This window comes from Drepanopeziza brunnea, assembly GCF_022702325.1.
Source record: "Drepanopeziza brunnea f. sp. 'multigermtubi' strain 214-2 chromosome Unknown ctg13, whole genome shotgun sequence".
NCBI classification, from domain to species: domain Eukaryota; kingdom Fungi; phylum Ascomycota; class Leotiomycetes; order Helotiales; family Drepanopezizaceae; genus Drepanopeziza; species Drepanopeziza brunnea.
In genome coordinates this window covers 1845631-1869284 of record NW_027094076.1, presented here as the reverse complement: position 1 = coordinate 1869284, position 23654 = coordinate 1845631, and the positions used below count along the sequence as shown (strand labels likewise).

The following is a 23654-nucleotide window of genomic DNA, read 5'->3' as shown; positions in this document are numbered from 1 at the left end:
TAAACCCACCGAGATGGATAGGTTAAACCGCATGCTGGCGAATGCTGGCGGTATGGGCGGCCTCAACAGCTCCCCCCCAGGATCAGTAGGTCTCACCAGCTGCACTGCAGCTCCAAGAAGCCTTCAATAGACAGTATACTGATACTGCACTACCCAGGATAGCACAACTCTGATCGATAACTCCGAAACCGTTTACATTTCCTCCCTTGCGCTCCTGAAGATGCTGCGACATGGAAGAGCTGGTGTACCTATGGAAGTCATGGGCCTGATGCTTGGGGAGTTCGTGGATGACTTTACAGTACGCGTAGTTGATGTCTTTGCCATGCCCCAGAGTGGTACAGGCGTCAGTGTTGAGGCTGTCGATCCAGTCTTCCAGACCAAGATGATGGATATGTTACGGCAGACAGGACGGTAAGGTCACAACAGATACATTCGGCTTCCGAGACTAACGAGACATAGACCAGAGACAGTTGTAGGCTGGTACCATTCCCATCCCGGTTTTGGCTGCTGGCTCTCCTCCGTCGATATCAACACACAACAATCCTTCGAGCAATTGACACCCCGAGCTGTTGCAGTTGTCGTCGACCCCATCCAATCCGTCAAGGGCAAGGTCGTTATCGATGCCTTCCGCCTCATCAACCCCCAATCGCTCATGCTCGGTCAAGAACCCCGCCAAAGCACATCCAACCTGGGACATCTCAACAAGCCCTCTATCCAAGCACTCATCCATGGCCTGAATAGACATTACTACAGCATTGGGATCAACTACCGCAAGACTGCGCTGGAGGAGAACATGTTGATGAACCTACACAAGCAAGTTTGGACTGAGGGCTTGCAAATGGACGATTTCCGCCTGGAGGGTGGCCGCAACAAGGAGAGATTAAAGAACCTGGTCAGCCTGGCTGATGGATACGAGAAGCGTGTAAAGGAGGAGACCGAATTGACAAAGGATCAATTGAAGACGCGATATGTAGGGAAGGTGGACCCGAAGAAGCACTTGGAGGACGTTGGACAGCAGCTAATCGAGGACAATATTGTTTCGGTATCGAGACAGATGATTGACAAGGAGGCTTCTGCGCCAAAGGAAAAGTCTGATGCAAATGGACACGCGAACGAGGATGCTATGGATCTGGAAGAGGACCTATAATCATATCTGCATCACACTGTATTATACGATAGGCGTTTGGCTCTCTCTGGCATCGGATAGAACTCTATGCAAGGCGTGGTCGCCAAATGCGAGAGCCAATTTCAGGGGCATTTGCGGATGCTCGCTAGTCTTTTCCAAAGTAGCTTCATTGGGTAAGTGCTTCGGCTCATGTTACGGGTGCTGAGACTGGATTGTCTAGGTACGGCCACTCAAAGATAAAAGCGGACTGTAGCGGAGAATAGGGATGGCCCTCTTCGTTCGTAAAGGCAGAGCTGAGAGCAGCACGAATGCATATACATGCCGACCCAGCCGAGAACTACCCTCTTTAATCGACCTCAGCCAGAGCTTCTCTTCTTCAATTTTCGCATCCCTATCACAACCAGGCGTGCCCAGCCCGTCTTTAGCACCTGACCTGACGGCCCCCTCGTATCTCTATATAGGAGCCAGTAGTGCGTGGTTCTCTCAATCGACTACGCTTGACTCGCAGTCTCTAAACACTGGACCTGAACTCAGTGCACAACGAAGGCACTCTGCATGTGTCCTGAAGTCTTCTCGAGGCAGGTCGTAACTTAAATATTTTTAAGCTGCCATGCTTGGGCTCGTGCTGACTTTGACTTAGGAAGTTTATGATTTAGAAACTGTCATGACACCCAGTCCTTTGTCAGGTTCGATCAACGAGTGTAAGACCAGTCCTTCAGAAGTCTTTCATGACAGATTCCTCGATATGCTCGACTGCCTCTCTAGGCAGTGAAAGCTGCATATTTTCCTGACGCTGGTACTGCCGGAACACACGTTGCCTCCCAGAGCTCAACACAAACCTCCAGTCCTCCAAGGGCTCCAGCACCCTCCTTCCCTTTCTCTTCGGACCTCAACAAATCCGCTCGCGATGACACATCGGAAGGAAGTCGGGACTTTGGATTCGACAACATGGTTTAGCTGCCTGCAGACGGTCAACTTCCCATGCAGTCTCGTGTGCCAGCAGTGTAGCCGATCCACAACCAGACCCTCGAGGCGCGCGACTTGATCTTTCTGAATGCTGAAAAACGAGAATAAAGATGTAGTAGAACATCCTGTATCAACAGTAAGAGTCTGAGCTGCATGGGCGTGGCGCTTCGGTAAAATCCTCGCCATGCAAGACTCAATCAAGGTTCTACAATCGCTGCTCCGGGATCATACCCGGAGTCTTAGTTCCCTATCATATCGGTCAGGACTCACGCTCTCTGGGTATTCCGGAGAGCCGATCAAGATCCCGCAGTCTCATCCCAGAAAGCATGACGGATGTCAACACAGCAGACGGAAACTTGCCCCGAATGCGCTTTCAACAGTCTCTGGAAATCCTGCCAGAACCAGCCACCAGATCCCAGATGTCAGATGCCAACGCAAGGATACAAATGGGGGAGGGCTGAAGCGCTGCAGAGAACTCGTCCAATACCTACCTGGCTTGGAACCCGAGTTCGTGTGGAAACTTACCACCCCGAACTTTGCCTTCCGGCCCGGCCCGAGCCATGGTTGTCCTCTCGCTCATCTTTCAAGCCACCTGTACCTTAACCAACATTGGAACGAATTCGAAGTCAGCCCCCTCTTTGTGCATCGACACTGGCATCCAAGAACAGTTGTTCGGTGCTCATCATGAGCTGAAGCGCCCAGTTACACGAACCATTTCCCGTGCGTAGGTGGGGGCAGGCGACTCATTGGACCGAGATTCTATATCCGATCCCGAGTGTTGCAGTGCCGACTCGGCAGAGCCCGTTGGTAGTCGACCGTCGCCGGGGTCGAACGTCAAGGAAAGGAATGCCTTACTCGCTTCAGCCGGTTCTCGGCAGCTGAGGCTCTGCTCGCATTCTTATAGCGGAGAGTGAGATTGCAACGACCACGCCAGGCTCGGTCAATCTCTGTCACTGCCTACGCATTGCGAGTTTGACATTAGACCGTTGTCAATCGGCAGACGACTGTAAGCGAGGGCCAGTGCAGGGCATGTGGATTGTCAAACTTTACTAATTGCTTGATGTCCTATTTGGGGCACAACTCCGTCTATGCTTACTTGCTCTTGTTTTATCCCCGCAGAAGAGCCCTGCTTGTGGCACGGACTTGATCTTCTCCTCCAGCGGCTATCATCTATATGTCAGCGTCGTAAACAAGCAAATCTTCAGATGACATCGGTCGTATTGACGCTTCCGAATCAAACATCCATCGCTATGGTTAATCCCAAACTTGCCCCTGTACGCCTTCGATGTGTCCGGTGGAAGATTGTCGGTTTGTGGAGGGAGATCTTGCGATTCAGAAGTTGGCTGTAGCTTTCACTTCAGAGAGTAGAGGAGGTAAGATATTTCTTGCGAGCACAGACTTTGAGTAGAAGGTGCGTTCCGTAAGAGACAGTTCACTAGGGCTGGCTACCTGTCTTGTTCAATTTCTTGCACATTCCTCTCTATCAAAGAATTGCCAGAGCCTGGCGCGCTCTTCCCCTCGCCTCCAGATCAAGAGTGTATCGCCGATCAAAGTAAACGGGATGAAGTTTCGCCGCCCTGTTTGTACCCACGCATCATCACTTCTAACAAAGTTCACACAGAATTCCTTTTCACACACAAATGTTTGACCACAAGTACTACTTGTGGTGGAATCCGTGGGCTCGGTGTCGCATATTCCCAGCTTCCTGGCTCGGTAGCTTATTTCCAGAAGTTACCGTCAATTTAATTTGCCTCTTGTCTCGTAACTTGGTCTCAGTGAACGAACAATGCAGATCAACCAGGCTTCGCTATGAAACGTCATGATCTTTCACCCTCTTTGCTTCAACACTTTGTTTACCCCGCTGTGCCGCTTCACGCAGGTCTGTTTACACCTGTTCGATGTCTCCGACATCGACACAGTATCTGACCTGCTCCGAAGCGCTACTATGATCATCCAAGGGTCTATCGCGTTCTTGAAGCTACGACCGCTGTTACTCCTATATCAAAGGCACATTCGCCACAAAAACTTTACTCTTCCTCATTTTACTCTAGAACCAACATCTTGACGATACAGCCTCACATCAGAAACAACATGGAAGTCCAAACTCTTGAGCTGACAGCCGAGGAAAGTTTGGAAGGGCAACGGGGATGGGTAGCGAATCTCTACGTCGATAATAGCACGACAAACATAGAGAAACTTGAGCTTCTCTATCAACGTCACCTCACTGATACGTGGGTGCTTTTCTCTCCCGTTGTGAGCCCATGTACTGACTTGAGTCCAGGTTCTTGGAAGTCCGGAAGTGCATCAGAGAACGGGGACTCGTGCGGCCTGCATCTCTTGGTCCTCCTCCCCAAGCTACTCCTTCGAAGGATGGCTGGCAAGTGGTCTCCGCTCCCCGTGCGTCTCCTACGCCGAGCTCCATCTCGTACACACCCAGCGACCCGAACATCGTCTCGCTCTACGCCAATCGTCCACTTCCTCCCTTACCGGCGCCCAAGCCAAAACCGAAGCCGAAGGCAGACACGAAGCCCAGAGTCCTCACAGCACAGAGCTCAGACTGTAATCGTGTCTGCCACCACGACTTCAAACTATCAGAGGTACACGATTTCGAGACGATACTTTCGTCAGTGCCGATCGGACCGGCTCAGAGGGAAGTCTTTGTTGAAGTCTACCAGGGTCACGCGCAGGTCGCTGTGGGGTTGGAGGCCGAGCAGTCGACATCTATCAGCTGTGACGAGGGTGTTGATCTGGGCGTGGGTGTGCTGCCGGTTTGCAAGCGGGCTGGTGACTGGAGGGAGGGGGCGAGGAGGCACAGAGTGGGAGTGAGGGTTGCCAAGAGGGTTGGCCCGGGGAGGAAATTCGGGAAGGGAGCGGGTGGGCGGGTTTCATCGTGTGCTGAATAAGATGGAGGGAAAGTGAGGAAAGGATGATGGGTGGTGGATGATGAAGCATTGTTAGGGGAGCATCGATTGGCTCTCATGGTGGTTTTGGAGCAGGTGTTTGGTTGCCTTTGTGTTTGTGATAGCGGTTTAGCGATAGATGGGTGGATAGTAAATAGGATGGATGGATGCAATTGTGTTGTAGAGGGCTTCCAAGCCACTCGAGTATTTTAGACATGTTTTGGTGGATGGGATGGGATGGGATGGGATAGGATAGGACCAGGATGGGAATTTCAATCGATACCATGGCGTTGGTAGAAGATACCCTTTCCTCATTCTTCCTTGCTTTCCCATCCCAGCGCCAAGCCGTATCACTACTCAAAACTCATTAATTAGATTCTCGTCAATACTAGATAATAGTAGATCAGAAGGAACACGCACGAATCCACCGACGCCTCCTCTAATTAATCACTAACACTACCAGCCCTAGTGAAAAATAAAAAAGCAAAATCGCAAACGTAGCTCTAGCTCGGTATTCCATCCAAGCGGCTCGCTCCGAGCACAGGAAGCTCATGACAAGCCCATCCTCCCCTCCAGCTCCAAAGCCCCTAGCCAGTCTTCCCTCCCTCGCACGCCGACCCGACCAGAAGACCAGGGAGAAATCCATGGCATGGCAGGAGGATATCCCAGATATGCAAAGATACCAAGATTTACAAGTCACACTGTTGGTTTCCGTCAAGCCACAGGCCGGCTTCTCCCCATTACGATTAATCGAAAAGTACACCAAGATTCAGAACACAGAGCACAGAGCACTGAACAGAGAAAACTTCGCTAGACGGGACTAGATAACGCCGGTTCTCCTCCTAGAAGCTTCCCAGCCTCCCCACCCTCCGCCCCCGGGTAAGCAGGAGTGCGGCTGTTGGGAGGAAGGGCAGGTGTTGGCTTTATGAACACCAACACTCGCATTGACTGGCTGTGTCGCAGACCATCTGTCTGTTTTCCAACGAACGGAGGAGGAATGTCAGCGTTCATTCGAAGAATTCAGATATATCTATAGTCTAGCCGCATCGTCCACGTCCCTGGAAAACCCGATCGGAGGATGGGAGAAGAGACATTGATAGAGAGAGGGGGAGTGAGGGGGGACTCAGAGCAGGGAGAGGGAGTTTGTTTGACTTACGCATAGCCGCTCAGTGAATCACACGAGGTGCAGTACGCTTCGTCGTACTGGGGTTTCCGGCAGTTGGGGGCGCAGGGGGCGCGTCTTGGTGCGAGGTTTGAGATTGCGATTGGGGCGGCGGGGAGGAGGTGGCGGGCTTTTGAGGCTGTGGTGGTGGTGGTTTCTGTGGGGAGGGATAGGGTTGTTGGGGCGAGAAGAAGGACGAGGAGGAGGAGGATTAGGGTGACAGGGTTGAGGATGGTGAGATGGGAAGGCATTTTGGTGGTGGTGGTGGTGGTGTGAGAGAAGTGTTGTGAGCTAGTATGGGGGTGGAGGTTGTTGTTGTTGTTGTTGTTGTTGTTGTTATTTAGCCGAGCTGGATGTCAAGACAGATATGGGAAGTTCAATTTCTGATTCTTTCTTGGGTGATAGAGACGAGAACGAGGATTGAAGGAAGCATTATTATATGTACAAGTTCTATTTTTGTTCAGGACCATGTGGACCGATCGTTGTTTGCTGGCGAGGCTGGGCATGGATGTACATGTACATGTATCGCTTTGTATTCTCAGCTCGCTAATTGGTATGTATGTGACGCGCTGTACGGGAAAAGGGCACCGAGAAAGCGTTATCGGGGTCAGACGGTTCATCGATAGATTCATGCAGTACGATCGACATGGGAAACTGCATATGCTACGCTTGGGGGCTTGGGGAATCAGGATTCGGGTGCGGGTTGGTGCAGAAGCGAGGCAAAGAAGAAGGGTGGAAGACACTGAGCTGATGGACCACTGGACGAGATTGCTCATGAGCGGTTCGCGGGAGAGGAATGGAATAGAATAGTGGATTTGTGTCAGACGGGTAGAACAGATCTTGCATCGGGTCATGCACTGTCGATCTTGGGGGGAGAGGTTGGGGAATACAGGGACCCTTTCGGATCATTAATATATGGATTGGAAATAGAAGCAGTTGGCGAGGCTACTGCTATTTGCTCAGAATCTCCATTACTATTATGTCGTCATGCATTCCCAGCCTCGACTGCTATTTTCCGTACGACCAAACACAAAACAAACGAACAACGCAGTCAGGCTATTGTCCTCGATGACGAGAGGGAACTTGAAATCAGATCCAGCGTCAACCGTGCAAGCTAACCATCGCAAAGACACTCGCAGCAAACGTTGGAGAAGCACTGCGCCTTCCTGCACTCAGCACATCAGCCGCACAATCCATATCTTCGGCGTCACCTCACATCACATTCTGGATGGCCGCAGAGGAATGTGAACAGGAGACGTACTGGTAATCTGTTGGCTGAGCGCCGCAGTTGTCACAGTAGGCTTTCATACCCGCGATATTCCAGTAGCAGTCTCTATAGCAGCTGCAGCAGCAGCAGCTGCTGCTGCTGCTGCCGCTGGCTGCGTCTCCGGCGGCAATGGTGTTGTTGGTGGCTTCGGCCGGCGCGGCGAAGGTGGAGGCGAGGAGGAGAGAGAGAGTGAGGACGCAGATGGTGATAAGGCGGATCATGTTGATTTGCGAAAGCTAGGATCGGAGAGGAAAAGAGGGAAGTCTTGCAGGAGCGAATAGTATGATGTGATGCTGAGGAAGATATAAAGCTTCGTACTATACATCCTCGCGCCCGTTGCTACTCGGCTCGATGAGGCTTGCCTTCACAGCACAGAACAACGACGTCGGTGACACTGGTCATTTGATAGTGTTCATGAAGCAGCGGCCAGGAAACATCAACAGCATGCCACATTTCTCATCAGCTGCACTTACATCTCAAGACTTCTGGCTGTGTTGCAATAGGGCTTCTGCGCCACGAGGTCGCCGTGTATGCGAGGAGCCGCAAGGTCGTGCAACAACGCCTCGCCCAACATCCAAGACTCCGCTAGGTCCACCTGCATCGACATCACAGTGTTAATAATGCCCAAAGTGCAGTCTTCCAAGCCTGACCATTGTCATGACACTATCGTACAATTGTGCTGCTGCCTAGCATCTAGATAGCCAACAGCTGACCCAGATTCGCTCGATTCGTATGCCCATCGCCTGCGCGCTCACCCTCCATGCGCAGGCACGTTCGGCATTTTCGTAAAGAGAAGAGATGCGAGCTGGTATCCACGAAAAGCCAAAAATATACATCGAGTGCTCTATCATGGCACTCGTCCGTCATCCTTTGTCTTTCGTACACTATTCCGACCTCTGATCGCCTCTTCGGCATCTTATTTCGCGCCACCACCACCGAGATAGCTTGTGAAACCAGACTTCATAGCTTTCATACCTTCCTCCTTGGCTTTCTCCTCCAGCATTGCTTCCTCCTTGAGCCACTTCTCGCCATTCTCCCGAATCTCCTTCTCTAAGGCCTCGTAGTTGCGTTGTCCTCTCTCACGAGCTTGGTCTTGCAACATCTTGCCCTGTGCGAAGGCTTCGGCTGGTGATTGATCTGCTGGATCCATCATCATGTTTTGGTGCTTGATTCCAAGCGCATTGCTGAACATTCCAACACCAGAGCGCTTAGGGCGCTGCTTCTTCTCCTCGGCGATTTGTTCGTGGAACTTTTTTCTGGCGATCGCTTCTCGGCGCGCAAACTCCGTAGGGATGTGCTTGCCTTCGAAGGAGCTGATGGCTTTCCGAACATCGGGAGTTGCCATTGTGTGAAGGTATTCCAAGAAGGGGATTAGAGCGACGAGCTCGGTGTCTTTTGGGTCGCCTTCCCACTTCTTCAGGATGATGGCGTTTTCGGGTTGCTTCTGGGCGTGTTCGGCTTTTGTATCGATGAGGATTACTTTTGAGAGGTCACGATTGAGATAAGAGAGATCCTGGATGTATCAGCGTGATCCATTCATATTCTGTGGGAAGAACCTACCTTGATGTACTCGCCATTCTCATAGCGGGTAGCCTCTCTGAATAGCGGCCATGTAACTATATGGTATGGATCCAGCTTTCGAATGATAGGCTCCGCCATCGCCCAAGGTTGACTGGTGAAAATGACAAGCTCATAGTACTGGCTCAGGTATCGCAGGAAATAGTCCACTCCGGGTCTCTTTGCCATTCGCCATCCGTGCTCTCGTGTCCACTCGCTGTGAACTAGGAGATCCTCCATACTCAGAACCAGGGTATATGGGCGCTCAAATATGGGATGGGAATCGGGCAGCAGCTTCCGGAAGGCTGGTTCGTTGTAGTAGTTCAGCTGGTCTCCCAATCGAGCCTTTGCACGGGCCCAAATCAAGCCAACAGCCCATCCTGACGGCGCATCTGGATGTGAAAGCTCCTCCTCCTCAGTCTCCCAGTTTCGGCCTAGGAAAACAGTCCCAGTCGCCACGGTGACAGCGAACGCGGCGTACATATAATTCGCCCATTGCAATCGTCTCTTCTCGGTCGAAGACACGTATGCAGATGCCGGAAGCTCCCCACGACCTCTACCTCCTCCACCTGGAGCTTCTTGCTCCTCCGCCTCTGTCAAGTTCAGTGGAGTCTTCATTGTGCGGCCCATTGCCTCAAATTCCAACGTCGATGGGATTCCCTGCGTCAAATCCGGTAAAGGCTGGGGTGGGATCTGGGTTTTTGCAGGATCGACAGCAGACGGCGATGTGGATTGAGGAGCTGTGTTTTCAGCAGGCGAGGCCGGTGTATTGAACTCCTCTTGCTTCTCCGAGAACTCTGTGGACTCCTTGCCCCGGCTCCCAGCATTTTTTGCGTTCGCAGCGGCAGATTGGGAGATCTTATTGCGTTCTGGGGATGCGTCTTTGCTGATCTCTTCTTGGTTCTTGGAGTATTCGGGTTTGCCAGACTTATTACTGCTCCTTGCGCCTTGTACGGGTTGGTTGAAAGCTGCATTTACTCCTCCTGGCCCCGCTGGAGCAGGCTTTCCAACTGGTCTGCTGAATTCCGTCGGTTTCTTGGGAGCATTGTTCGGTTTGTTGTTGCGCGCAATCGAGCGAATCCATACCGGCGAGGAGGCTATCCGATGTGTCGCTGACGTCGTCCTGAGTCCAGGGTTTCGCAGAGAGCGAGTGCCTGTCCTAGATAAAGGCAGCATGTTGCATGAGAAGAGAAGTATTGTACACAGGTATGTTCAATTAAGAAGATACGCTGTGTCGTTGTCTCGGAGGAGAGGTAGCAGGACCTGGAGCTGGGGAGCACCCGCATCCAAGAATTATTTTGGAGGCACGTACAGTACTTAGTCAGTCTCAGTCTAGACCGCATCGGGGCTAGCTGCCTTGCTTAGCTTCGTCAGTGATTCCTCGACTATATAATTCCTCCTTCCCTCGAGCTCCTCTTCTTCCCTCAAAGTTGACAGAAATCGGGATACAGAAATTGATTCGATAATCCTTTCCATAGGTCTCGAGCTGAAACCGATATTCGAGAAGAAATGGCATGCCAAAGAATTGGATACTAGACGGCTGGTGCTTCACGCATTCGCCGTCTCGAGAGTAATTCGATCCCGTTGCACCTCTACAGTCCTCCACAAACTTCAAGCATCAATCACCTAGAAGATCCTCTTGTTAAATAGTTTCCATTCAGTCAATCAATTAGTCGATTCATTAATCAATTATATCTACCGTGCGTCTACGATCCCGAGTTATTCTGAGACTACTCGACGAACCTTCTCCACTCGACAGCCTACCCCGCCAGAGACCACAACCTTTGCTTACGAACAAACATCTCAAGCGCAATGAAAGGAAGGGCAAACAACTATCTGGTCCTGCGATCTAAGCCAAAGAGTGCTTTGGCAACTCCCCAGATCTCGAAATTCACGACACCGTCCTCCTCGACTTTCACCTCTGCATACACATCCGAAGATGAAGACTCCACTACCAAGACGAAGCCCTTCCCGTTTGCACGCTTGCCCTCGGAATTGCGGAACAAAATCTACTCTCTGGTCTTTGCCTGCGTGCCAGATGCGATAGACCTGGACCCGTCTTTGTTTAAACTCTTTCACCGAATGCAGATTTTTGCGCTCTTCAGGGTCTCACGGCAGATCTATCTCGAAAGTGTACACAACTTCTTCAGCACTCATACCTTCCGAATCTTCCCTACTTACCCCGGCAAATACTTCAAGACCAAGAAGCCTCTTCTGGCTCGTCTGCCAGCTCGTGCTCGGGAGTCCCTTACGTCTCTGCAGCTGCGTGTGGGACCAGGATGGAACAACCCCCCGCAAGGATGGGTCGTGAACGAGCAGTTGGGATTGAAGGACTGCACAAATGTTAGGGTCCTGAAGGTCTTTGTGGAATGCGATCCTAGCGATGCCATCTTCGCTGGGTTCCGCAAGAGTGAGGGGTTTTACGAGCGGTTTTGTAAGAATCTGCTAGAGGCGGTCCTGCGCGATGTTCCCAGCATCCAGGTCGTCGAGTTCGACGCATACTCTTCGGTAAGCAGGACGGGGGACATGATGTCTGGGCTAGGAGAGGTTGTGGCCCGGAATGAAAAAGTCGTCGCATGGGGAGCAGAGCGAGGATGGGATAAGGAGAGTGATCGGGTCTGGCTGGATGCGATATTAATGCATGGGGGCAGCGGCAAATTGAGCAAGAGCATTGCGGTTTTTGCTTGATGCGTACAAGTACGTGTGTGATTCTTGATAACAATCCGCAGCTGGCAAAGACTCCGACTTCTAGGTTTTTACGATGAAGAATTTGGCTCATGTGCTCTCGCTTATAATCATTTACAGCCTGAAATGGATTTCTACTGCGTGGATTCATCTGAAACCACCTGATGAGAGTTTGCATAACTCTGTATGCTCGTGAGCTGGGAACCCCCCGTGCCGAATGGTGATCCGAAGCCGGTATCAAAACGGGCCAAGGTCTCCCTCTTTTTGAGCTATACGACCACACTTTCTTTCCCGAACCCCATCTCCCTCAATCCTCTGCCTTGAATTCATCCAGTTCGCTCAACCAGGCTCGAGCAAGATTCAAATCTGTGCCCGTCTAGACCACAGGAAAGCCAGGTAGGTTGTTCTTTAGCTCGCTGTATCCGCGTGTGCCTTCCGCTTGCTTTTGTCATGTTCCACATTCACATCGCAATCACCGAGCAAACGCTTTGCCGTTTGGAAAACATGCTTCGGCTTTAGCACATGCCTCCCTTGACCCGTATTGATCGTTCTGTCTCCGTCAAGGGCTACATATCAATAGTGTACACTTCAGCACTCCTACATTTACATTGCTCACTTTGTGTCATTCATTATCACCTTGCAGCTTTTCTCGTTTAACGGAGGCTTTGAGAACTGAATCGATAGCAGCTATATTTGAATAGAGCATCTTGGGTGGAGAATTCAGTCACTGGGAGACTGGAGAGCTTGACCTTCACGCTTCACAACATTTCCTCTATGAACTTCTCCGCTGTCGACATTGCTCTTGTTGCTTGCCACATGGTCTTGGAATCTTTCAAAGAGACCCCGACTCTCGAAAAGCGAAGCAATTTCTCGTCCCATCCAAAATCGAGGTGCTTGTCTCCTCCTGCATTTAAGATTGAGAGACTATCTGTTCTCATCTCCACCTCTTCTCGGGCCTCAAACCCATTTACATGTTACGCAAAGAAAGACTTCCACATCCTTCTTTAAACCACCGCGCCGCATCTAATCTAGGTACCTGAAAACCAAATCTGATTTTACGATGCCTTCTCGGAAGACCAAAAAGTCTCGTTCTCCCGCCGCACGCCTACAAACTCAGCAAGAACTCGAGAGATTGCTTGGCTATGCCTTCAAAGACCCTAGGCTACTCCAAGAGGCGCTTCAGTCGGCCGGGAATGGTGTTACCAAGATCGGGGACCACGGAATCCTGGATGGGAACAAGAGACTCGCAATGTTGGGAGACGGAATCCTGAGCACCGTCATTCTTTGCAACTGGTACCACAAGAGACACGAGACTCGCTGTAAGTTCAGTGCCCCTCTTCATATATATCCCTGGTGATATTCAGATTTCAACATTAGGCTGGTTACTAACCGGGCATAAAAGGTACCGGTAGTCGAGACATGGCCCAGCTCGCATGCAACCGTCACCTGGTTCAATGCGGTCGGAACTGTGGCCTCGAGAAATACATCAACAAGCATCGTGCCTTCGTTAATGGAGAGGTTCCGCCTGTCACCATGAGTGCCACCGTTGAGGCCTTAATCGGCGCTGTCTTTCTTGACTCGGGAAAAAGGCACGACGCCGCTGAGCTTGCGATGAAGGGCCTGGGTGTGATCTGATTCCCACTTGGATGTACGTACTCCCTCCCAACTCAGCTCATATTTCCAGGCTTTCTCGACTCAGCATGCATGTTTTTGAACCTTCGGTCTGTCTCTTTTGAGGGAATGCCGCTTATTCTACTATAATTATAGGTCGGGAACGAATTGCAGATATGGGGCTATGAAATTACAGCACGCCAGACTTTGGCTTTCGACAAAGCTGTCGTCGACTTGGAGAGTGGGTTGCGTCGTTTGGTTGGCCGGCGAGGATGCATTTCGTTAATATAGGAGAACATGGCTGCGCAAAAGCGGACCCTGGACAGGAAGGTGCTTGGACAATCGAGTTGCCCGGTAACTCTAATCCACTCTAGAATACACCAGAAATCCGAAAAAGTGCAGAGATAGATATATGTTTGGTGATTTGTAGAAAGACGGCAAGCATAACCAACCCCCTTCAAAGTCAGCGAGTGCTCATATTTGAGTATCTTTACAGTGACGACTTCTCGCGGAGCCTAGTCCCTGAGAGAAAGCCCACGGCCAGGAACATCAAGATTGCTTGGGACTACTATCAATAGGGTAGGTAGTATGTACAAGCAAGAGCTTGGATTGACTTCCGAGAAGCGCACCAGACTCGCTACTTCCGCTGCGCGATTCTCCTCGTAGGTATTGATCGTCACCTTTAGATGCTCAGACCTATCCTATTACAACCATATGCAACCATCTAGCTATCCGATGAACCTCTTTCTGTCCCTGGACCTGATGTGATATCCTACCGACCATGACTACTCGGTCGTCAGAAAGAAACTCCTGCCGCGAGATAGAACAGAAGGGGGCTGAGTGAGTGAGTGAGTGAGTGAGAGACCATCACCCCAGCCCCTCGACCCGCCACAATCAAACAATAAACAGATGTAAAAATAAAAACCCTTTTTGATAACGATTAACCTCAATACGGAATCAATCACAAAGCATAACTCACCTCCTCACCTGCACACCTGCTCGCTAGCGAATCCTTCCCCAGAATCTGCTCGCTCCACCGTGACTTTCGCTTACATAGCATGATAACCCGAGCAACAAAATAATCCACACCCGCCTCGGTACAGCTCGCTCGCTGGCTACTCACTGCCTACTCCACGCCTATCCCGCTCTGTATGCCCACTTTCAGCCATACGATAGAGACAAGCCATGGGCTATATAGCTAGCTCTCCCCGTCTTTCCAACTGCTTGTCTCTACCAGCAAGCAAGTAAGCAAGCAAGCATATATCCTTCCAGCTACGTCTAGACACCTCTCTAAAGTCTTGAAGAAAAAAAGAAAAGAGAGAGAGAGAGAGAGAGAGAGAGAGAGAGAGAGAGAGAGAGAGAGAGAGAGAGAGAGAGAGAGAGAGAGGCGACTCCAGCTTCACATCTAGCATCGAGGTCTACCAAACAATCAGATTTTTCAAGATCAACGGATTTCCTCAACCGCAACCCCCCCCCCTCGCCCAAAGAACAGAACCAACCAATAAACACCCGAGGGAGTGTTTGTTGACTGACCACTTCCGAAGTCTCGACCCCCTTGGTGTTGGTGCGGAAAAGTGGTTTTTATGTGCCGCTATTAGCAGCAGTTCTACCTAGGAGTATGTACTGTAGAAAAAAAAATAGCCTCCAGGTCATTTCATTTCATTTCATTTCAAAAGAAAAGGCTCCAAGCTTTCTCTCTCTCTCGGTGCCGGTGGTCGGACACATCCTGCACATCCTATCTATTCCTTGAGAGTACTTTGTACGTGATAGAACGAAGAGCAAGCTCTTTACTTGACACCCAAAGTCGCCGCCATCAAGAGCATCGCAATATCAGCGTGGTACTCTTCGGCTGCAATTATTTTTCTGACCGAGCTACTTCAACATCGGCACCTTCCACCACCATCATCCACCACATACCCAACCGTATCCACTTCTTTCTTCTTTCGGATGTCGGCAAAAGGTGAGGAGCAATAAGCAATAAACAATAAATAGTAACATTGCATAAGTAAATAGATGTTCTGGTGATCATGTAGCTGTTCTCAGACACGTTGCGATTCGAAATCGGTGTTTTCTTTGTATGGAATTTCTCGCTTCATTCAATCATGTTATTGGGCCGCCACTCTATGAAGGCAGACCCGGATCCGGAACCAAACCTCATCCATTCCCCGGCCTCGTGTAGTACGCAACAAAGAAAAGCCAATCAATACGTAACGAAGCATGAGGATACTAAATGCTCAGGCCATAGGATCATAAACCGCAAACGAACGTTTTAAGCATTCCTGAACGCCAGGCACGAATGATTGGTCCCTGAATCATACCCTCGTGTACTTCATTGCCAATGACTTGCCGTCTGCATTGACAGCATCAACACCCGAGTGAACTAAACACTCTAAATTTTCCCTTGAATATTCACTCTGCCAATTGCGACTCCCGTAGATTACTTGGCCCCTTCTTGGCTCTCCGGCCCAGCAGCGTCGAGTTGTCCAGACTTAGCTCAAAGTTACCCTTTCGCTGCCTAACCTGTTGCTTCGCCGCGGCAGTGACCGCCGCACTATGCTGTCCATAGCCCTTCTGCGCAGGTGGGACTCTAGCCGCAGCCGCGGCATTTAAGTTTGTGTTTCGCAGGCTTTGCTCGACCTGATGCACATCCGTGTCTCTGGCCTTGGGGACCTTAGAGGGAATGCCATTATTGGCGTTCTCCTCATCCTCCTCTTCCTCATCAAACTCGTCATCGTCGATAGGGTTGAGGCCGTTCATGGCGACGGTATTGCGGTATCCGGGCTTGAAGTTCTTGCGGCGCTTGCCTTCCTCCTCTTGTCTGTGGACAGCGTAACTGACATCAAAGACTTCGCGAAGATTGACTTGGCCAGGACTACGGAAATCCATACGCTTGCCAGCACCTGGGGACTCGAGGAGAGCTGGGTTGATACCGAGTTGCTTTTGACGTTCGACAGCAGGAGTGGCAAGAGGTGGTGCATCGAAGGCGGCAAATGTTGGGTCTTGGTTTTGCTTGATCCATGGATGGGCGAGAAATTCGGTAATTGTGTAACGTTTCGCTGGGTCGACGGTTAAGAGGTGAGAAACGAGATCTTGGGCGGGCTTGGAGATATCATCCCACCAAGGCGACAGGAATGTGTATTGGCCTCGAGCGACCTTTTCGGTAAGCACTTGAATGCTCTCATCGTAGAACGGAGGGAATCCACAGAGCAATGTGTAAAGCACGCATCCCATGGCCCACATGTCTACGCTCTTGGAGTAGCGTTCATCCTTGACGATTTCGGGTGCCGTGTAGCCAACTGTTCCACATGGCGTCATGGTTTGGTTGTCCCACACGATCTTGCTGAGTCCAAAATCGGCAATCTTGATCTTTCCAATGCCGCCAGAGCCAACGCCCTTAACAAATTCGCCCTCATCGACCTTATCTTCATCCTCGGGCGCTTTTGGTTTTGGATTCTTGGATGGCATAAAGGGGATAGGCGAGAATAGCAAGTTCTCAGGCTTGATATCTCTATAAATGACGTCAGCGGGGGGAGAAACAAAAAAGGGGGGGGGGGGGGGGGGGCGAACCTGTGAACGACACCACATTCCTCATGCAAATACTCCAAAGCCTCTGCGACCTGAGTAATGACATGTCTGGCCAAATCCTCACTGAAGTATGTGAGGCGTACAATCTGATGGAAGAGCTCTCCACCTGGTGCCAGCTCCAACACGATGTAGTAGTACTGCTTTGATTCGGAGAAGTCGATCAGCTTGACGATGTTGGGATGGTCTAGTTGGCGCATGATCTGGACCTCTTTGAGGATATTCGCTCTCTGTAGAAGGCACACATCAGCCTCGGAGCTTGTTCAAATAGATCTGATATAACCCAATCATTGTAAATAGAAAAATATGCGCACCTCCACAGTCTTAGGCTGTTTCTTGAAATCCGGATGGAGAGCAGCCTCGCCCTATACCAGCGCACAGGTTGGCTAAATATTCCGAAAGATTGGGTTTTCAAATTCCCAGAGATGAAGAGCTATGTCAAGGAAGGGATTGCTTACCTGACCAGAGTTCATCTCAAACTTGCGGACAACCTTGATAGCCACCTCGCCCGCGTTTCCCTCGAGGTCCCGCGCGCGATATACGTTGCTGAAAGCCCCGTCGCCCATCTTCTCAATGAGTTGCCATCGTTGCAGGTCGGGGTAGCGGGGTAGCTTCCCCTTGCTCTCGTTCTCCTCGGCGACGATACGTGCCAGCTCTTCGTGGTCGACCTTCTTCTGCTTGGTCTGCTTCTTCTCCGCTGCATGAGCCGCCGCGTTTCCAGCCTGCGCGCCACGATTCCGCCCATCAAGGTCGGCCGTCGAGTAGGCTTCGTGGCCCTGGGCGCCCTGCTGTTGCATGTTCATGGTCGGATCGGTATGGGCGTAGTGTTGCGGCGGCGGGGCGTGCTCGTGGTGGTGTTTATGGATGTTGATAGGCGAGACATGGGTCGTTGCCTCGTCCTGCGGAGGCTGAGAAGCCCGGCCCTGCTTACCTGTTGGGGGATCAGCTATGTATCTGAGCGTGACGGAGAGTAGCTGCGAAGGAGGGAGGGAGGGACGGAGGGATGCAAGGAAGGAGGAGGCGGACCATGACGGATCAAGTTCTTGATAGACTGTGAGAGCGACATGGTCAGAATACGGTGTCCGGTATAGTAGAATGGCGAGTTCGAGATGCGTGCGGATGCGTTGAAAGGACCGGAATAGTGGAGAGAAAGAGCGAGGAGGATTGAGTAAGCGACGAGAGGAAGGAGTGGAGGAGAGAAGAGAGAAGAGAGAGGAGGGAGGAGGGAGAGCCCCCGAATGGGAGGGAAGAGGGGAGAAAGGAGGGATGGTCAACAAGAGGCCACAATCGTCGATGATATGGTGATGCGTGATGCTGTACCGGGTATGGGGATGGGAGGTGGGAGGTGAGAGAGAGGTGGGAGGTTGCTCTGAACAAACGCGACTTTCTTGAATACTTCTATAAGTAGAAGCAAATACGCCGATGGAGAAGTGACGGAGATTGCTTTAAGGGCCCAAGGGAATGGCAGAATGTGGCAGAATCAGGTTCAAAATCAGATCTGGAGCTGCCACTGGGCTGGAGAGCAGGTGGGCGGGTGGGGGGTGGGACAGGCGGGGCGGAACTTCTATGGGGCAGGGATTGGGCCCACTAGGTGACGTCATATTTCAACCCAATGACGATGAGAGAAACAAGCGGAACGCGTTTTGTGACAAAGAAGACGACATCGAGAACATCGACAACATCGACAACAACAACAACAACGACAACAACGACAACATCGATGACGACGACGACGACGGCGACGACGACAACAACTTCTGGTACTGCCAAAAGTGAGCAGAGCATATAAATGGCAGGATATGATATCGCTCAACCAGCTCCTTCCAGCTTTGGCTTTGCTTGGTGATGCAGCAGGCTGATTGATGAGCGAGTCTAGACTCGAGACTTCTGCCAAACCTAGCTTCTCTCTCCCCGAAGTAAATGGCACGGGCAGTACAACCGCAAAATGACTTCATGTGCAAGCGATTCCCATTCAAGACGAGCCCAGTACGGAGTAGATTCGATTCCGAGATTCAACGCAGCCCAAAGAAGACCAGACTCACGTCAAACATCTCCCCTGTATATCAGTCTTCCTGAAAGTATGCGGCTCTCGTAGCTGGATATCGATATCGATACAGGCCCTACGCCGCGTGCAGGTGGGGGCGGTGAAGGTGGTGGAGGCGGTGGAGGCGGTCGTGACAGGGCAGTATCGTAGTGGAGCTGATGCTGCTGCTGGTGCCGGTGCTGATGCTGATGCTGGAGCTGATGCTGATGCTGGAGCTGATGCTGGAGCTGGAGCCGATGCTGGAGCTGTTGCTGCTGCTGCTGCTGTTGCTGTTGCTGTTGCTGGAGCTGATGCTGATGCTGATGCAGGAACTGTTGCCGACGCAGGAACTGATGCCGGACCTTGAGCTGTCAAATATTCTCGTCTAGAAGTTGATGACGATGGTGTGAGTTCGGTAGTATAGTGTACCTATAGTAGTAGGTAGGAGAGGCACAAGGCGTTATCTCGCATTCGGATTCGTATTGGGGAAATGAGAAGCAAAGCACTGAGCAGAGCTTGGGACGTCCGAATCTTGGCTTGCTTTTCCTTGTCGCCTCGGCTCTCTTTGCTTATGCCTCGCCTACGGAGTACCGGTAGGCTTGTTGTGTGCGTGTGAGACGGTGAGTGAGTGTGTGCGTGCGTGCGTATCTACCGCTTCTCCCCACCGTGCTTGTGCATGTCGAGAACTTTGCGTAGGTACCGTTAGGTAGGTATGTGACGATGAGTCGGACAGAGGGAGACATGTGTTCGGTGAGAATCAGGCATCCGGAAAAGAGCAAGCAGTACGTGAAAAGAGAAAGTTGAAGTGAGGGCACCGGAAGCGTGTGTGAGAGCGAATCGAGGAGGATGGCTGCGGGTAGGTACAAAAAACCGCATGGCTCTCTCTCGCGGGCCACGAGACACAATATACATTGCAATCAGCCTTCCCAACTCTTACATACAGAGAAACATTCGTGGACTGGTATAGTTACTCCGTCAGATCAGCAAATGTTGTCTTGCTCTATCACGTGACTTTACGACCTCCAGACTACCATGTAACCCGGCCCATCAAGATTAAATTCCCGGGCCCCAACAAAAGCTTCACCTCCATGTGTCGGGACCTCCCGAATCACCAAAGCTACGTATGGTAACCGCCCTAACGGCCCACCCAGAATACACGTATATCGTCGTCTAGTTCAGTCTAGACGATGCCGTCGAGTTGCGTTCGCGGGGCTCAGAGACGGCTCACGAATATCTAGGTAAGTATCTCCCTCCTAGCCCTGCCTATCTATCGATCCGTCACTTAACTAACCGCAGGTCGGAGTGCTCTAACACCAAAACCCTCAGACCAGATAGTACTCAACCGACGATTGATGCCCATTCATTCGTCTATTTACATTACCCCAGACAAGATACCCGTCCCGAGATCGACCGCCCATCATGACGCAGACGCCACAACCATCATCCCGCTCATCAATCATCCTCCACCCATTAAACTGCATACCGGTACATGCATACATACATCATCTCCTCCCGTGACACCACGACGGGACAAAGACGAATATCAGAAACAGCAGAACAGACCTTCAAATTACCAAGGCTGACTGATACGAGTTGGAAAAGCTGTAAAACCATAGCCACAGCACACACACACACATACACACACACACCGACCATAGAATCCGAAACCGGGAACTAATCAAGCTCTACGGTAGATATCTAACTCCAAGATAGCCGATCTGGCAATTCCCCGATTTCCTCCTCCATCATTTCAAGCTGGGGAAAGAGACAAGGAAAGTAGTCAGTTACCTAGGTGTGAGGTACCTAGGTAGCTAGCGAAGAAGGGGCCTCCTCGCCTAGGTCGGCAGCGAGGTAGGATAAACGGTATGGTATACGTCCCTACACCGGTACATCACTTGGAAACGCTACGGTACCCAGGCCCTTTGAATCGGTTTCCGGATCGAAGCCGTTAGTTAGCTAGAAACCCATCCGTAGCTGTTACGACGCCGCCAAAAGCGCCGATCCCGCAACTGTTGGACTTGGAATGGACCTCTCCAGCTCTCTACCACTCTCCAGTATCGAGAATAAAAGGAGTCATCATATTACACATATACATACATACATACATACATACATACATACATACATACATACATACATACTCACAACTATCAATACATCCCCGTCAATCTACCATGACGAGTACCACAGGAGAGAGAGGATTAGAAAAAAGAAAAAGAAGAGTACAAAATAGATTTATACTTTCACCCTCCCCCCTTGAGAAATCAATACCTACATAGAGGAAAAGACAAACCCCCTCTCCCCCCCCCAAGAAAGTAGAAATATCCTCACTACCTACCCACCTACCCACCCCTACTTTCCCTTTCCTACTCACTCCATTCGAGTAAGTAAGCAAGTTGCGAAAAAGAAAAAGAAAAAAAGAAAAAGTGCCCCGGCGAAGTTGGTTGTGTGGTAAGATGTTCGACACGTGATCTTTTCGGATAACCTAGTCTCTGGTGTTTTTTTTTTTACATCTTCTTGCATATTCGAAGCTGACCCGTACGGTTGGTTTCCAGGCAGCGGCCCAGATGAGGTGACTGACATGTTTTGCAAGGCAGAAGAAGAGGGAATCGCGCCGTGGAAAAAAAGAGAAATCTGCATTCAACGGACGCAAATCCGGGAATCAATAGAGTACGAACTAGTGGAAGCGGCTTCGCCCTTAAAGAGAGGGAATAGAATAGAAGCACGAGAGCCATAAAACAAAACGCCAAAGCTACCTACCATACGATACCCCGCTTTAAAACAATCCTGCCCTAGCAGCCTCCCCGCCCCCATCCTCCATAATCTCTTCCTGCCTCGCCTTTCCCTTCCCAATCCCCCCCTCTCCAACACCCATCCTCCGCGCAACATACCTCTGCGCCACAACACCTACGCCCAGCGTGAGCAGCTCCTCGACCCACTCCGCAACCCACTCCCTGGGATCTACACCACCGCTCTCGATAATCTCCTTAATCTCGTCCGGCAATCCGCTTTGTTGCCACCCCTCCTGATCGTTGCCGAAGAACCCGCTCTTGTGCTGATCGCTAGGGGAAGCTGGACTCGCAGGTGTCATGGGCGATGACGCATCAAGCCATCTCATCCACTTCGCTGGTACGCTTTGCGTAAGGGTGTGGAACGTAATACTATGCACAGGATCATGCAGGTAAATGGCAAATGAGATCAACTCGTCCACTGATTCTTTATCCTCCACGACAGCGCCGTCTTCCTTTTCCTTGGGTGACCCTTGGAAAAGCTCTTCCGGGGCACCATGCGAAATGGCCTGCACAGCAAGAAAGATGTCGCTGCTCCGCACTGGGTTCGACTCGCTCAGATTCTCGGTTGCGCGCTGAGCAGCGGCTTCAAGACCGCCGTGCGAGGAAAGATATTCGGTGGCATAGGCTTCGGCACTTACTCTCACCAACTTCGTTCCCTCCACCAGTCCCTTGACGGAGCCCAGGTCTCGGTGCTCGTTGCTCTGGCGCCACCAGGGGCCGTCGCTCCAGCCTGCACTACCGCCGGAATATCCTGCCTCCGAATTTCTACGCGCGGTTGATTCGTGGCCGCGTTGGATGACTAGTAGGTCGCCGCCTTCCACTTGGGCCATCACCCGCGAGAAGGTGCTGTATATGAGGGGATCGAGGGAGGGGTAGCCAATGAAATCGTGGGTGATGTGGATTTGAAGACGTTCGTGGGAGGAAATGGGGGGTGCGAGGGTGTGCAGGATGTTGGTAAAGGTTGGGAGGGCTCTGGAGCGAAGCTCGCCGCCTGGGGGAGGGAGTTAGTGATAGCACTTGATAAAAATTAAACGGAATCATTGCATTCAAAAACACAATGAGAGAAGCGAAAGAAGCCTCACCAATCCCCCTCAGTACTCCAACATTGCCCTTGACTTGCTCCGCCCATCGCTTGGCTTCCTCGTTCTGTTGGATTTCTTTGACCGCATTCTCGGCAGTCTTGACAGCAGCGCTTGCAGTTGCGAATACCGAACCCCACCAGCCGCCACCAGTTGCAACAGGAGCTTCTTCAACCGGCTGAGCAATGGAGGCCCTCTTCTCAGCTTCTTGCAGGTCGCTGCTTGTAGCCGAAGGCGTGAACGAGGTGTGGAACGACCGTGTGCTATCGCCCGACTTCCTGAGAGCTGCCTTCTCCTCGCTCGTCCGTGAAGAGGCGGGTGGAGGTGTAGCAGTCGCAGTTCGCTTGATGGAGCTGATGCGAGGGGTGTGTGGTCTCGATGGTGGCTGGTTGCCCAGATTCTCTAGATTGTCCAGCTCCGCCAGCAAGTCCTGCTCGGACTGGGTCGCCGCCGCCGGCTTTGTTGGCTTGGAGGCGGCGGTCGCTCCCTTGGACGGAGGTTTGGCATCTGCTTCGAGACCCTCGAGCATCTGGGCCAGTTCATCGTCGGTCGGGGCGGCAGCTTTGGACTTTTTGGTCGCCATGGCAAGTGTTTTCAGTGGACGTGGACGTGGAAGTGGAAGTGGAAGTGGAAACTGAGGTCGAGCTGGAGCTGGAGCTGGAGGTGTACAGAGTAAAGTGTAGATCAGTGTCAAGGTCTCGGCGATGGGAGGTTGCATGAGGCTGTTGATGCTCTCCGCCGCCTGTTCCCACCGGACCCACCCGTCCCGCACTAGGGCGGCCCGTGATTGGTGAGCGGACGGGGGTCAAGCCAAGTTCAGTAGCTTCGTATCAATCAAACTTTCGACAATGAACTTCGACTTCGACATTGACTTTCACTTTGACATTCACCCAAAGAGAGACAA

The 23654-nt window shown here is 51.5% G+C and overlaps 7 protein-coding genes across 7 annotated transcripts; 4 read left to right on the top strand and 3 right to left on the bottom strand.

The window, feature by feature from the left end:
- Nucleotides 1-13: 13 nt before the first annotated feature.
- On the top strand, nt 14-1147 carry L3040_007668 (uncharacterized protein; the record flags this gene model as incomplete). Its single annotated transcript, XM_007291754.1, has 3 exons — nt 14-85; nt 158-411; nt 460-1147. 3 exons carry the CDS (start codon nt 14-16, stop codon nt 1145-1147), a joined length of 1014 nt encoding a protein of 337 aa, XP_007291816.1.
- Nucleotides 1148-4183: 3036 nt separating this feature from the next.
- Nucleotides 4184-4995, top strand: L3040_007667 (uncharacterized protein; the record flags this gene model as incomplete). The annotated part of the gene is made up of 2 exons (XM_007291756.2): nt 4184-4323; nt 4374-4995. The coding sequence occupies 2 exons, from the start codon at nt 4184-4186 to the stop codon at nt 4993-4995; spliced, it is 762 nt and encodes a 253-aa protein (XP_007291818.2).
- Nucleotides 4996-8337: 3342 nt separating this feature from the next.
- L3040_007666 (uncharacterized protein) lies at nt 8338-10154 on the bottom strand (the record flags this gene model as incomplete). Its single annotated transcript, XM_007291758.2, has 2 exons — nt 8338-8934; nt 8982-10154. 2 exons carry the CDS (start codon nt 10152-10154, stop codon nt 8338-8340), a joined length of 1770 nt encoding a protein of 589 aa, XP_007291820.2.
- A 636-nt stretch (nt 10155-10790) lies between these two features.
- On the top strand, nt 10791-11666 carry L3040_007665 (uncharacterized protein; the record flags this gene model as incomplete). Its single annotated transcript, XM_007291759.2, has 1 exon — nt 10791-11666. One exon carries the CDS (start codon nt 10791-10793, stop codon nt 11664-11666), a length of 876 nt encoding a protein of 291 aa, XP_007291821.2.
- Nucleotides 11667-12723: 1057 nt separating this feature from the next.
- On the top strand, nt 12724-13298 carry L3040_007664 (uncharacterized protein; the record flags this gene model as incomplete). The annotated part of the gene is made up of 2 exons (XM_007291760.2): nt 12724-12982; nt 13066-13298. 2 exons carry the CDS (start codon nt 12724-12726, stop codon nt 13296-13298), a joined length of 492 nt encoding a protein of 163 aa, XP_007291822.2.
- A 2385-nt stretch (nt 13299-15683) lies between these two features.
- L3040_007663 (uncharacterized protein) lies at nt 15684-17922 on the bottom strand (the record flags this gene model as incomplete). The annotated part of the gene is made up of 5 exons (XM_007291761.1): nt 15684-16782; nt 16842-17086; nt 17171-17221; nt 17315-17787; nt 17883-17922. 5 exons carry the CDS (start codon nt 17920-17922, stop codon nt 15684-15686), a joined length of 1908 nt encoding a protein of 635 aa, XP_007291823.1.
- Nucleotides 17923-21655: 3733 nt separating this feature from the next.
- L3040_007662 (uncharacterized protein) lies at nt 21656-23333 on the bottom strand (the record flags this gene model as incomplete). The annotated part of the gene is made up of 2 exons (XM_007291763.1): nt 21656-22662; nt 22754-23333. 2 exons carry the CDS (start codon nt 23331-23333, stop codon nt 21656-21658), a joined length of 1587 nt encoding a protein of 528 aa, XP_007291825.1.
- Between the last annotated feature and the right edge of the window lie 321 nt (nt 23334-23654).